Raw genomic sequence first — 14,799 nt, 5'->3', positions numbered from 1 at the left:
TTTTGCAACGTTTTGTGAGTCTAAAACTATTTCAAAATAAAAAAAATTTTTAAAAAGGAAAGAGAGAAGATTTGTCAAATGAGGAAGGCTATTATTTATCAGGATGGATAAACACTTTCAGCAACTTATCGAGCATTTTTCTGGAGGTAATGAGATTTACATCTCTTTATAAAAAATACTTGAAGACTCCTTGTCCTTTAAAATATGACAGACCTAATTTCTAGAGGGCTCAGTATACAGTGCTCTAAGTTTCAGGCATAGAAGATGAGAAAATTATGAATGAAGGAATAAGCTTGTACAATTAATTACCTTCTCAGAAGACTAAACTATAAAAAGTAGTAAATACACCCTGATAGAAGATGACCTGGTATGGGAAACAGGATCCAAGAGATAATGCAGAACACTAGGCTCAATACTCCTGTGCCTACCAAATGCTGCACCTTTTGAGTCATGACAAATAATGTATTTTTTTAGCTTCTTTTCAATTCTACAGATTTAAAAAGTCATTAAGCTAAACATTTTTAAAGGTTACTTGAAAATCTCTGAATTATACCTCCACTTAAAATAGAATCAATGTAATTTATATAAACCATTGTCATCTTTTTATATTCATAATTTTTTTCTTCAAAAGTAGAATAAAGTTTCATTCTAAAAAGATGTAATCATTTCAATTGAGTGTAGCTCCATTATAGTTCATGAGATTTATATTTATTTCTTAAGAAAATATTTAATTTAGTAAACAAATTCATTTATATCAAACAAAAATTTACAAAACTCATACAATATCATGAGACAGTTTAACATGAATGGTGATTACAAATTTGAAAGGAAGTCTCCCTTTCAAAGATCAGTGCATCTAGACTGTATAACCCACTAAATTATCATCTTTGAATACCAAGAAACCAAAAACAAAAGATGACATTTTAAAAAGGAAAATGATAGTTTCAAAAAGTGACTCTTCCTCCTCATTTCAAAAACAGAACTTTTCTAAAACGTCAAGTAGAAAGGCTAAATACATAGAAAAAACACTGCATACCTCAACCAAGCAAACTTGAAAAAAAATCTTTAATTATATACAGACCTAAAATGAATCCATGCAGGTTTTTAAAAACTACAACTATGCTACCCCCTTGTCTTCTTTATTGATATATACATTTCCTAATACATATTCAACAAAAAATGATAATGCTTTCAAGATATATAACATATAAATATCATTTTTATCAGTAACCTCTTCTTAAAGGAGGGGAAAAAAAACTTAAGGTATAACCCTACAGAGAAGCAAAGCAAACTATGATGTGAAGAGTGACCACAACGTTCTCAAAGTAAAGAAGTGTGGCTTTTATTTAAATTTTAAAAAAGCAAGCTGCCTAATTAATCCAGACAGTAGGGAAGGCAGGATGAGGCAGGAAATAAGGGCTGGGACTAAACAGATTAAACTGCTAAAAAGATAATCTACCTTGTCTTCAGTTTCTCTTTTGACTTCCCATCAAGTATTAAGGTGGAAAAAAAGACTACTCATTCCCAGTGCAGGGTCAATAAAGAATAAAATGGAAAAACGTATCCCTCACTATGTTCCACAAACACTACCTATAAAAATGGGAAGGAATACAGGAAAAACCATATTTCCACCTCAAATGATTTAAAGATAATCATAGTTTAAACCAATCTTTTAACTATAATAGTAATATTCCATTCTAAAAGAATGGTCTGAGAAAGGAGAAAGCAAGTAGCTATTTTAGGCTCCATTTAAATTGAATCTTTATATGTATGCAATAACTTTCAGTTATCTTTTAAGTATAGAAACATTTCCTCTTTAATCCTCCAAAATCCCATGCAAAAAGATGAATGAAGTCTCACTCGTACCACAGATGTAGAAACAAAGGCAGGAAAAAGATTAAATGACTTGTAAGATAGGCTATGCTGTTACAAACTGGGAACAAAGTCAAACCTGTTCCTCTGAAAATGTGTTAGAGACACATTTATCAATATCGATGAAGTGGTTAAATACCAAACCTGGCCTTATCTTCCACATAACTTAAAGTGGAAGGGGAGGCACTTGATCAAAAGTATTTAAATAAAACTTCATAGTCCTTTTTCTAGGGATTCCTTAAATTCTACTTTTCAACTCTTAATAGGTGCACTAATTTACACAGGACACATCACCATTTACTACGTAACATTAAAGTTTCCAGTTAAGAAACTGGTCACCAATGAGATGAGAAGCATCAGGAAAAAAAAACCAACCTCCTGAGGAAGATAACAGAGGGGAAAGACAGAAAGAGGCTGGGTCCTTTATGATATAGTTTAGCCACTGCAGTGATTCTGGAATCATCTACCTTCAGACTTCTTGTTGTGAAAGATAATTAAATATCTTTTTTTAAACCAAAAAAAAAAAAAAAAAAGAAACTAGTTATAAACTTTTGTATAGGAATCATCAAAAAAAAATTTTTTTCTTGGAACAAAAATAGTTAAAAACTTAGGTTTTCTACAAAGACTTATATGAATATGGAGCCACAAAGATACACAAAGTTTAAGTATTTGGAATCATCTGGCTGCCTGTAGTCTTCAGCAAGATCACAAAGTGTTCAAAAATTCTTTGACCTGAGAGGAGAAAAAAAATATTAATATAATTCCTTGATTAATTTGAGATATTTAATATTCATCTTCATTTAAAAGTATTTAACAGTTGAAGACCTCAACTGTAATACAGTAAGTAACTCCATCGTAAAACTATAGCATTTACTTGCAAAAGAAATATTAAAAAATACTTCAACAGTAAAAGATGAATGACCTAAAATGTCATTTTAGGGCACCACTCACTTAATAGAATATAGTCAACTCCCAAATATCTTGGGGATAGATTAACTCTGATTAAGACAATGAGTCAATGATTAGGCAATGCCAAGTCATCATTGACAAAGGTCCCAAATATAACTCAAAACTAAAAATGCTTTAATCTCAAGGCTTCAGCTAATATAAAAATGGATGAGATCCATATCCTACAACTTAAAATATCCTCCATACTGAATTTAGTTGAAAAAGATAAATTTAATTTCACAAGCAGTTTATTATTAAAATACCTAAGATTGGCAGTATAGGGAAGAAGGGGGGAAAAGGGGACAAGCAGAGGAGAACAGAGTGAGCAAGAACTTTTGTTAATGTGATTATCCCCATATTGCAGATGAAAGAACTAAAGGATAAAAAACCTCCTTATTTTAGCTAAGGGCACAAAGCTAGAATTTGAAGTTAGGATTAGAATCTAAACAGTCTAAATTCCTCCAAAGCTCTTATCTGTCTCTTAATGTAACTTTATATAATATTTTCTGCTAGAAAACTTTTTTCTCACAAGTTAGAAAATGTTTTTTAGACAAGACAAAACAAATATTAGTTTATAGTCTTTGTATAAATCTACCTTTTCAATCAGACTGTCATATTTGTCTTTAAAGTCTTCATTAACATCCAGTGTTAAGATAGGCACTTCTTGTAGATAATCAAAATTGGTTCTGTTTAAAAAGAGAGAGGTGAACAAAATAATTAGAAAAAGCAATAAATAGAAAACACTAAAAACTCATTCTTATATCATCATTGGAAAATCAAAACGTTGTCAATCATTTTATATTAAAGTTATCCTGCAAGTACTTCATCTGGCAGCCCCTTCCTTTCTCATCTAGATTTACTAAATGTATCTAAAAATATCATGTATAAAATATAAAGCTAGGCACTGTGACATGTAATTCTCCTCAAAAACCAAAAACATACTGTAAAGTAGGAATGTTTACATTGTAAAAATGAGAAAACTAAAGCTCAGGGAGGTCACTCTGAGGCTCAGAGGTTGTCTAAGGTTGCAAGCTAATAAGTGAGGCTGGATATGAATCAAGATCTGATAATGACAAAGTCCATACTCATAACAACTATGCTATACTATCTTGCAAGTCTTGATCTAAGAAACAAATTTGAAATATCTTAAAATTCTCTCTGAAAGAGAGTACCTAAATAATGTACACAGATATATTTCCTACTTTATCACTTATTGTGAAATTCCATATATTATGCTGTCGATACCACTGGGGGAGATTAGCTATAAAAACTTTAAGGAAATGGGATCTCATTGCAATAAAGAGAATCAAAATCCATACCTCATTCTGGGAGATCCCACAATACTAATAAATAAAAATGGCTGAAAATTAAAAACTGTACATGTTTTGGATTAAAATTTGATAAAGGTATTAAAAATGAATCGTAAGTAAGAATGAGGAAGTCTTACTTCAGTGTTCTATGCAGGAGCCAGCTTTCATGCTTAGAGTGAAGCTTCTCCAAATATTCAAGAGGAATATCTTGTTCTTCACTTCTTCCCCGTAAATATATTCTATTCAAGCATTTCTAAAAGCAAGCAATAAGAAAGGAGGGGAGGGGGAGAAGCAAGGAACAATTATTCTTGTCTGCTGCCATTAAATTTTTCTTCTCTACTGTCTCTTTAGTTATGCTAGCCAAAACCTCTATTCCCTCTAGAAAGTTGAAATAGTTCATTTTTCCCTCCTTGTGCTTTTCAACCATTTGGTGGCTCTAAACCAAGTAGTACTTTCACAAATAAGCCATAATAAGTCTATAAACTTTTGTCATCCATACCTGAAATATAAAATAAGGCTGGTAAAAAGTTCAGCATACAAACTATGCTTCAAAGTCTATTATAAATCCCCTCTTTTCATATAATTAAATGATCTTCTTAATCAAAAAATATCATCAAAATTCAATTCAATTCAAAATCATCAAAATCAAAATTCCATTTAAGATATTGACTATGAATGTTTCTAGCAGAATGAAATTATTAGTATTCTTTATGTTCTATATTTGCATTTAGCATTTTTGTAATTAAAAAATAAAAAAATATTTTCAAAAATAAAAGTAGATTTCAAAATTATTTTTATTAAATTCTGGCCTACTTGATATTAGAAGAAGAACTAAATCATCACTTGGAATCAGAAACCTAGTTTCCTTGACAATTCAGCAATAGCAACACAGTATTCTTTCAGGCTAGAAGTCATGACACTTAACATTCATCATGACTTACAGAAGAAACAGGAATACAAAACAGAGGAAAATAAGAATGCAAACACCAAAATCAGAAATTTCTTAATAAATGTAAGTTCTTATTTAGGTTAGTTTTATGAAAGGCATCCACTTGGTCTCCTTGGATTCACTATATAATTTCATATGCAAATAAGAATAGCTATGTTACAACCTATCATGAGAGACACATTTTTATTTTATTTTTATTTTTTTTTAATTTTTATTTATTTATTTTTCCCCCAAAGCCCCAGTAGATAGTTGTATGTCATAGCTGCACATCCTTCTAGTTGCTGTATGTGGGACGCGGCCTCAGCATGGCCGCAGAAGCAGTGCGTCGGTGCGCGCCCGGGATCCGAACCCGGGCCACCAGTAGCGGAGCGCGCGCACTTAACCGCTAAGCCACGGGGCCGGCCCGAAAGACACATTTTTAACTTAGCTCCCTTAACTAAAAATGGCAAGGGTCTTCCAAGTCACTTCCCAACTGTAGCTATCCACCCATTTCACCGATAAACAACCAGAAGAGATTTATTGAAATGGACCTCCATCAACTTTGCCATTAATGCAAATATTTACTGAGCTCCTAATATGTACCCAAGCCCTGTTCTAGGCACTGGAAATTCAACAGTAATTAAAATATCCAAAATCCCACCTCATGAAGCCCATATTCTAGGAGTTGCCTGAGCAAGTTTCTTAATCTAGCTGTGACAGGTAAGAAACCCTGCACAAGTTAGGAAGAAATAATGAAGAAGAGAACCGAGGAAGAACAGAGAATGGCCTAAAAGAACAACTTGCCAAATGTGGGCTTCTAGTTTGCTGAGAAAATAGAATGCTTCTGCCTACACAGCTATGAGTTTCTAATTTGGGGGTGGGGAGTAGAGTTAAACTAAATTGCCTTCACTGCATACCACTGAAAGGATTTCTAAATATTACTTTAAATTTTCAATGGAGCAAACTAATTTTTATTGAGTCTCACCTCTGGAGTAGCTCGAAGATAAATGATTCCATCCAGATCAAGGCTTTGACCAAACTGGTTATTCATCCAGTCATGCCAGTCTTGATAAATTGTCCACTCTGTTTCATTCATGCAGTCAGATTCATACAAATTAGATGCAAAAATATACCTGAAAGAGAGTCTACATCAACACATAAATCCTTTCCAAAAAGCACAAAGAAACAGAAAAGAGAAAATAGATCTACTAAATGGACATGGAACATTCTCCTAAAACCCATGGCAGATAATGCCTTGGACAATAGAAAAAAACAACAGAGTATCTCCAACTATGGGAAATATATTCTTGGCCAGTGGTTCTCAAAAATGTGGTGTGAGAACCCTTGGTAGTCCCTAAGAGCATTCCAGGGCTCCTGTGAGAGGCCAGATTATTTTATATACTATACTTCAACCAAAAGAACATATTACAACAGATTGAATATAGAAGCATAAACAAGAATCCAGCTGTCTTCTATTAAGTCAGAGATTAAAGAGACTTGCAAAAATGGAAAATATTGCTACTCTTCTCAATTATATAATTTTTACAAGTATGTTTTTATGTTAATATGTAATAGGTTTATCATTATTAATTTTTTTTTTTTTTTGTGAGGGAGGTCAGCCCTGAGCTAACATCTGTGCTAATCCTCCTCTTTTTTTTGCTGAGGAAGACCACCTCTGACCTAACATCTATTGTCAATCCTCCTCCTCCTTTTTTTTTTTTTCTTCCCCAAAGCCCCAGTAGATAGTTGTATGTCATAGCTGCACATCCTTCTAGTTGCTGTATGTGGGACTCGGCCTCAGTATGGCCGGAGAAGCGGTGCGTCGGTGTGCGCCCGGTATCTGAACCCGGGCCGCCAGTAGTGGAGTGAACGCACTTAACCGCCGAGCCACCGGGCCGGCCCATTATTATTATTAATTTTAAATGTTGGGCTGGCCCCGTGGCTCGGCGGTTAAGTGCGCGTGCTCCGCTGCTGGCCCAGGCCCGCACCGACGCACCGCTTCTCCCGCCGTGCTGAGGCCGCGTCCCACGTACAGCAACTAGAAGGATGTGCAGCTATGACATACAACTATCTACTGGGGCTTTGGGGGAAAAATAAATAAATAAATAAAATCTTTAAAAAAAAAAACAATTTTAAATGTTATTTTTTTTATATTTCTCAATCTTAATTTCTAATAACATAAATACCAATAAGACACAAAGCTCTTTGGGATCCTCAATAATTATTAAGAATGGAAAAGGGTCCCAAGAACAAAAGTTTGACAACTTCTGTTCTGAGCGAACTCTAGAGGTTAAAAGAACCCTTGTATAAGCAGGGTAATTCTAAGGCCCTTGGAGATTTCTATCTCCTTGCTCCAGACGCAAGTCTAGAATACAGATCTAGATTTAACCAGAGCAGATGAGAATTTTAAGACGGTTGGAAGAAACAAAACTTCTTTGCAAATTTGAATGAGATGCCAAGATATTCCCTATAATTTCCATGGAAGCTAGCAATTATAAACGCTAGAACTTCCCTAATGCCATTAGTACCAAACTGCTGAAGGTATTAAATTATTAAATGTCATTCTCCATCTCAAATCCCCAACTCAGTCTCTCTCATTACTTTGATTCCCAGGAAACAAAAAAAATAAGTCCAGTTCTAAGCCAAGATTCCAAACTGACAAGTACAAATCATTTATATACACCTGTCGCTATACACAGATCGTTCAAAAAATAATACAGGTTTCTCCGCATCTCTGAGCTTGCCACTGAGAGAGGCAAACTGAGCTCGTATTCGACTGAGGCAGGCATATAACTGGAAGGTAAAAGACCATCGTTCAGGTTTCTCATACATCATCTGAAGAATATTCCCACCAGTTTTCTCAAACGTTGTCAATTCCTGTTTTGAATTTGAAAAGAAAACAAAAAGAAAAGTTAATGATCAATAGCGCTATTTTAATCTTTTAAAAAGCTCAAAGAGAGAAGTTGAATAAATAAATGCATCATAATTAGCAAAACCAAGATGATTAGGTCTTCTTCCTCCTGCCCTTTCCCACTGTATTTTCCAGGTTGCCTGAGGTCTGGAAGAATTTGAAAAGCTAGCTTAACCACGAGTTCCTTAGATCTTTTCCACAAGAAGTCACAAACTAACAGCGTATGGCAGAAATTATTCGTTTAGCCCAAATGGGACTCTTTAAAAATCTGAATTAGTTGTCAATATTTAAAAGCTAAATAATTTCACATTTAATATATATGAATTTATATCTTCTTTTCAAAACTGGGAAAACCAGGGGTGAGTGTCAAGATGGCAGCACAGGCGGACTCTGAACGCACCTCCTCCCAAGTAAACAAAAAATTCACAGCTACTCTTGGAACAATTACCCCTGAGAAAGAACTTAAAATTGGATAAAAAGAACCCCTACAACAAGAGACAGTCCTAACCGAGGTGGAAGAGGCAGAAATTCCTTTCTGGAGAGAAAAAAAGCCACCTTCGCGAGCTGCGGAGCTTCACGGCTGCCCAGGAGTAATCCAAAGGTACGCAGCCTTCCCTGGAGGAGTCGGGGAGCTGAGCGGGGGAGCATTACCACTATAACGGAGATGAGTGTCATAATATCTGGCTTTGCTAGCTACTAACAACAACGGAGAGTACCCTTGGAGAAGCTATTGGACATAAAGAGAAAAAACCCGGCTCTTAATGGGCCCACACACAAACTCACCCGTTTCAGAAAACAACCTAAAATCATTAGAAAGAAAGGTGCACAGTCCTTTGGTAAAAAGAGACTCACCTGATAGGCTGGGTGCATCTCAGTGAGAGGGGAGACCTCTTCAGGGACTGAGACATTAGAGGCAACCATTATTGTGACCTAGTTCAGATGTGCTGACACAGACATTGGCAGACACCGTTGGAGTTCTTCCCCTGGCCTGCTAAAAGCTCAGGGTCTGCCCCACCCACTAGAGAACCAATTTAATCCAGCTCAGCCAGGGCAGGCAGCCCACCCTAGGGACTGGCCCCACCCAACAGCAAGCCCTCAGGCAACTGGTGGGCCTGCATAGGCTGGGTGCCTTGATCCTCGGAAGCTGGGCGACTGGATCAACCTCTTTGGGGCAGGGCATGTGTGAGGATCGGGTGGAGTGTGTGGGGCCTCTGTGCTGGGGGGAGTGGGTCGGCTTCAGGGGGTCAGGGCACGTGCACAGGGCAGGATGGTGTGGACAGGGTGTGTGGCCCTGTGGGCAGTGGGGCTTGTCAGCTGCAGAAGACTTGTGCTTCTCAAACAGCCACATAGGGGATCGGCCCCACCTTCCAAAGCCTGAAGCAATTGGGTCCTCCTGAGCCTGGGGCCAGCATCACTCAGCTGCAATCCTGAGAGAGCTGACAAGAGCCTTGTAGGCTGGAGGCCTACAGCAATTGTAAGTCCCTGAGCCTAACAACCAGTCACACTGGGGGCCTACTCACTTAACAGAAAAACCGCAACAGGAATGTGTTATCAGACCTTGCATCCAACTGTGCTGGGGGCCCCCACACCCGATAAATTGACTGAAGGATCCATAGCAGCCACACACAGCTGAGCAATACAACCAGCCAGCCAGGGGGACAGCCCAGCCGTCCTGGGCACCTGCAGCAAAAGCAACCATGTCACAACAGAAGGACACATGTAGCCCACACAGGGGTCACTCCTGGAACACTTGGAACTGGTGACAAGAGGGAAGCACACTGCTGGGCATCAAAAGGTATCTCTTACATAAGGCGACCTCTCCAAGATCAGGAGACACAGCTGCCCTACCTAATACGTAGATATAAGCACAGAGAAAGAGGCAAAATGAGGAGGCAAAGGAATATGTTCCAAGTAAGGGAACAGGACAAAACCCCAGAAAAAGAACTAAGTGAAAAAGAAATGAGCAATCTACCTAACAAAGAGTTCAAACAAAAAGTCATAAGGATGCTCACTGATCTTGGGAGAAGAATGAATGAACTCAGCAAGAACTTCAACGAGAAACGGGAAAACATAAAAAAGAACCAATTAGAAATGAAGAATACAATACTGGAAATGAAAAATTCACTAGAGGGACTCAAAACCAGAAGAATGGATCAGCAAGCTGGATGAAAGACCAGAGGAAATCACCCAAGCTGAACAGATAAAAGAAAAAAGAATTAAAAAGAACAAGGACAGGGGCCGGCCTGGTGGCATAGCGGTTAAGTGCACGCACTCCACTTCAGCAGCCCGGGGTTTGCAGGTTCGGATCCCGGGCATGCACTGATGCACCGCTTGTCAAGCCATGCTCTGGTGGCGTCCCATATAAAGTAGAGGAAGATGGGCATGGATGTTAGCCCAGGGCCAATCTTCCTCAGCAAAAAAGAGGAGGATTGGCAATAGATGTTAGCTCAGAGCTGATCTTCATCACAAAAAAAAAAAAAAGAAAAGAAAAAAATAAGAGACCTCTGGGACAACAATCAAGGGCACTAACATCCATGTCATAGGTGTCCCAGAAGGAGAAGAGAGAGACAAAGGTGCAGAGAATCTATTTGAAGAAATAATAGCTGAAAACTTCCCTAACCTAAGGAAGGAAAAAGACATCCAGGTACAGGAAGCACAGAAAGCACCAAAAAAGATAAACCCAAGAAGGCCCACACCAAGACACATCATAATTAAAATGTCCAGAATTAAAGATAAAGTGAGAATCCCAAAAGCCGCAAGAGAAAGGCAACAAGTTACATACAAAGGAAACCCCATAAGGCTATCAGCTGACTTCTCAGCAGAAACCTGACAGGCTAGAAGAGAGTGGCACGATATATAAAGTGCTAAAAGGAAAAAACCTACAGCCAAGAATACTCTACTCAGCAAAGCTATTATTCAGAAGGGAAGGAGAAATAAAGTTTCCTAGACAAGCAAAAATTAAAGGAGTTTATCACCAAGAAACCAGTCCTACAAGAAAAGCAAAAGGGACTTATTTAAGGGGTAAAGAGAAGACCACAAATGGGAAAAAACTATTTCCATGATAAGAAGGTAACAGATACAAACGCACAAAAAAGAGGTTAGATATGCTATCCAAAACATAAAATGTGGGAAGGGGAGTAAAAGAGTAGATCTTTTAGAAAGAGGTCAAATTAAAGAGACCATCAACTTAATATAAATTGCTACATATGTAGGTTATCATATATGAACCTCATGGTAATGACAAACCAGAAACCTACAATAAACATACAAAAAACTAAGAGAAAGGAACCCAAATATAATAGTAAAGAAAGCCATCAAACCACAAGGGAAGAGAGCAAGAGAAGAAGAAAGGAAAGAGAAGAACTACTAAAACACTGAGAAAAAAAGTAATAAAATGGCAATAAGTACATACTTATCAATAGCTACTTTAAATGTCAACAGACTAAATGCTCCCATCAAAGGGCATAGGGTGGCTGACTGGATGAAAAAACAAGACCCATATATATGCTGCACACAAGAGACACAATTCAGACCTAAAGACACTCACAAACTGAAAGTGAAGGGATGGAAAAAGATACTCCATGCAAATGGCAATGAAAAGAAAGCTGGGGTAGCATACTTATATCAGACAAATTAGACTTTAAAACAAAAACTGTAGGTCCAGCCCCGTGGCTTAGCGGTTAAGTGCATGCGCTCCGCTACTGGCGGCACGGGTTCAGATCCTGGGCGGGCACTGACGCACCGCTGCTCCGGCCATGCTGAGGTCGCGTCCCACATACAGCAACTAGAAGGATGTGCAACTATGACATACAACTATCTACTGGGGCTTTGGGGAAAAAAAAGGAGAAGGATTGGTAATAGATCTTAGCTCAGAGCCAGTCTTCCTCAGCAAAAAGAGGAGGATTAGCACGGATGTTCGCTCAGGGCTGATCTTCCTCACAAAAAAAATAAATAAATAAAACAAAAACTGTAACAAGAGACAAAGAAGGGTACTACATAATGATCAAGGGAACAATCCAACATGAGGATATAATATTTGTAAATATCTATGCACCAAATATAGGAGCACCTAAATATATAAAGCAACTATTAACAGACATAAAAAGTGAAATAGACAGTAACAAAATAATAGTAGAGGACTTTAACATTCCACTTACACCAATGGATAGATCATCCAAACAGAAGACCAATAAGGAAAAATTGGCCTTAAACGATACACTAGACCAGATGGACTTAGTAGATATATACAGAACATTCCATCCAAAAACCAAAGAATACACATTCTTTTCAAATGCACATGGAACATTCTCCAGGACTGATCACATATAAGGCCACAAAACACGTCTCAATAAATTTAAGAAGATTGAAATAATACCAAGCATCTTTTCTGACCACAATGGTATGAAACTAGAAATCAACTATAGGAAGAAAATCAGAAAAGCCACAAATATGTAGAGATTAAACAAAACGCTACTGAACAACGACTGGGTCATTGAAGAAATCAAAGAAGAAATAAAAAATTACCTGGAGACAAACAAAAACGAAAATACGACACACCACAATCTATGGGATACAGCAAAAGTGGTTCTATGAGGGAAGTTTATAGCAATAGAGGCCTACCTCAACAAACAAGAAAACTCTCAAATAAACAGCACCTGAAGGAACTGGAAAAAGAAGAACCAACAAAGCCCAAAATCAGTAGAAGGAGGGAAATAATAAAAATCAGAGCAGAAATAAATGAAATAGAGACTAAAAAAACAATAGAAAAAAAAAAATCAATGAAACCAAGAGCTAGTTCTTTGAAAAGATAAACAAAATTGATAAACCTTTAGCTAGACTCGCCAAGAAAAAAAGAGAGAAGGCTGAAATAAATAAAATCAGAAATGAAGGAGGAGAAATTACAACGGAAACCTCAGAAATACAAAAGACTATAAGAGAATACTATGAAAAGCTATATGCCAACAAAGTGGACAATCTAGGAGAAATGGATAAATTCTGAGAATCATACAACCTTCCAAAACTGAATAAAGAAGAAATAGAAAATTTGAATAGACCAATCAACAGTAAAGAGATCAAAACAATAATCAAAAACCTCCCAAAAAATAAAAGTCCAGGGCCAGATGGCTTCCCTGGTGAAGTCTACTAAACATTCCAAGAAGACTTAATACCTATACTTCTCAAACTCTTCCAAAAAATTGAAGAGGAGGGGAAGTTTCCTATATCATTCTATGAAGCCAACATTACCCTGATACCAAAACCTGACAAGCACAACACAAAATTACAGGCCAACATCACTGATGAACACCTATGCAAAATTACTCAACAAAAAGCAAATCGAACACAACAAAACATTAAAAAGATCATACACCATGGTCAAGTGGGATTTATTACAGGGATGCAGGGATGGTTCAACATCCACAAATCAATCAGTCAACGTGATACACCACATTAACAAAGTGAAGAATAAAAAATCACATGATCATCTCAATAGATGCAGAGAAAGCATTTGACAAGACACAGCATCCATTTATGATAAAAACTCTGAATAAAATGGGTATAGATGGAAAGTAGCTCAACATAATAAAGGCCATACATGACGAACCCACAGTTAATATCATTCTCAATGGAGAAAAACTGAAAGCCATCCCTCTAAGAACAGCAACCAGACAAGGATGCCCACTTGCACCACTCCTATTTAACATAGTATTGGAAGTCCTGGACAGAGCAATCAGGCAAGATATTGGAAAGGAAGAAGGGATCCAAATTGGAAACGAAGAAGTGAAACTGTGACTATTTGCAGATGACATGATTTTATATATAGAAAACCTTAAAGAATACACCAAAAAACTTTTAGAAATAATAAATGAATATGGTAAAGTTGCAGGATAGAAAATCAATATACAAAAATCAGTTGCATTTCTATACACTAACAACGAAGTAGCAGAAAGAGAAATTAAGAATACAATCCCATTTTCAACTGCAACAAAAAGAATAACATATCTAGGAATAAACTTAACCAAAGAGATGAAAGATCTGTACACTGAAAACTATAAAACATTGTTGAAAGAAACTGAAGACGCAAAGAAATGGAAAGATATTCCGTGCTCTTTGAATGGAAGAATTAACATAGTTAAAATGTCCATACTTCCTAAAGCAATTTATAGATTCAATGCAATTCCTACCAAAGTCCCAATATCATTTTTCACAGAAATAGAACAAAGAATCCTAAAATTTATATGGAACAACAAAGGACCCTGAATAGCCAAAGGAATCCTTAGAAAAAAGAACAAAGCTGGAGCTACCACACTCCCTGAATTCAAAATATACTACAAAGCTATAGTAACCAAAACAGCAAGGTACTGGCACAAAAACAGACACACAGATCAATGAACAGAATTGAGAGCCCAGAAATAATTCCACACATCTATGGATGGCTAATTTTCGACAAAGGAGCCAAGGACATACAATGGAGAAAGGAAAGTCTCTTCAATAAATGGTGCGGGAAAACTGGACAGCCACAAGCAAAAGAATGAAAGTGGACCATTATCTTACCCCATACACAAAAATTAACTTAAAATGGATTAAGACTTGAATGTAAGACCTGAAACCATGAAACGTCTAGAAGAAGACATAGGCAGTATGCTTTTTCTGATATCGGTCTTAGCAACATATTTTCAAGTACCATTTCTGACCAGGCAAGGGAAACAACAGAAAAAATAAATAAAAGGGACTTCTGCACAGCAAAGGAAACCATCAACAAAAAGAAAAGACAACCTAACAATTGGGAGAAGATATTTCCAAACCATATATCTGATAAGGGGTTAATATCC

General features: G+C 36.9%; 1 protein-coding gene across 3 annotated transcripts in view; it reads right to left on the bottom strand.

The window, feature by feature from the left end:
• Positions 1-2,392: 2,392 nt before the first annotated feature.
• The window catches only part of DCK (deoxycytidine kinase), a 34,063-nt gene continuing 21,656 nt past the window's right edge, over positions 2,393-14,799 (bottom strand). Inside the window, exons 1-6 of one of the 3 annotated variants that reach the window (XM_058547240.1) lie at positions 8,822-9,037; positions 7,742-7,935; positions 6,044-6,191; positions 4,268-4,383; positions 3,416-3,506; positions 2,393-2,604 (exon numbers count right to left, since the gene is read on the bottom strand). In XM_058547240.1, coding sequence (XP_058403223.1) covers positions 2,578-2,604; positions 3,416-3,506; positions 4,268-4,383; positions 6,044-6,191; positions 7,742-7,935; positions 8,822-8,890 — 645 coding nt within the window. In that variant the 5' untranslated portion in view covers positions 8,891-9,037 and the 3' untranslated portion in view covers positions 2,393-2,577. Of the gene's footprint in view, positions 2,605-3,415; positions 3,507-4,267; positions 4,384-6,043; positions 6,192-7,741; positions 7,936-8,821; positions 9,038-14,799 lie in introns of those variants that run through there. The other 2 variants (XM_058547238.1, XM_058547241.1) reach the window with 2 other exon arrangements.

The sequence above is a fragment of the Diceros bicornis genome, chromosome 8, assembly GCF_020826845.1.
Source record: "Diceros bicornis minor isolate mBicDic1 chromosome 8, mDicBic1.mat.cur, whole genome shotgun sequence".
Taxonomy (NCBI): Eukaryota; Metazoa; Chordata; class Mammalia; order Perissodactyla; family Rhinocerotidae; genus Diceros; species Diceros bicornis.
This window is presented reverse-complemented; position numbering and strand designations above follow the sequence as displayed.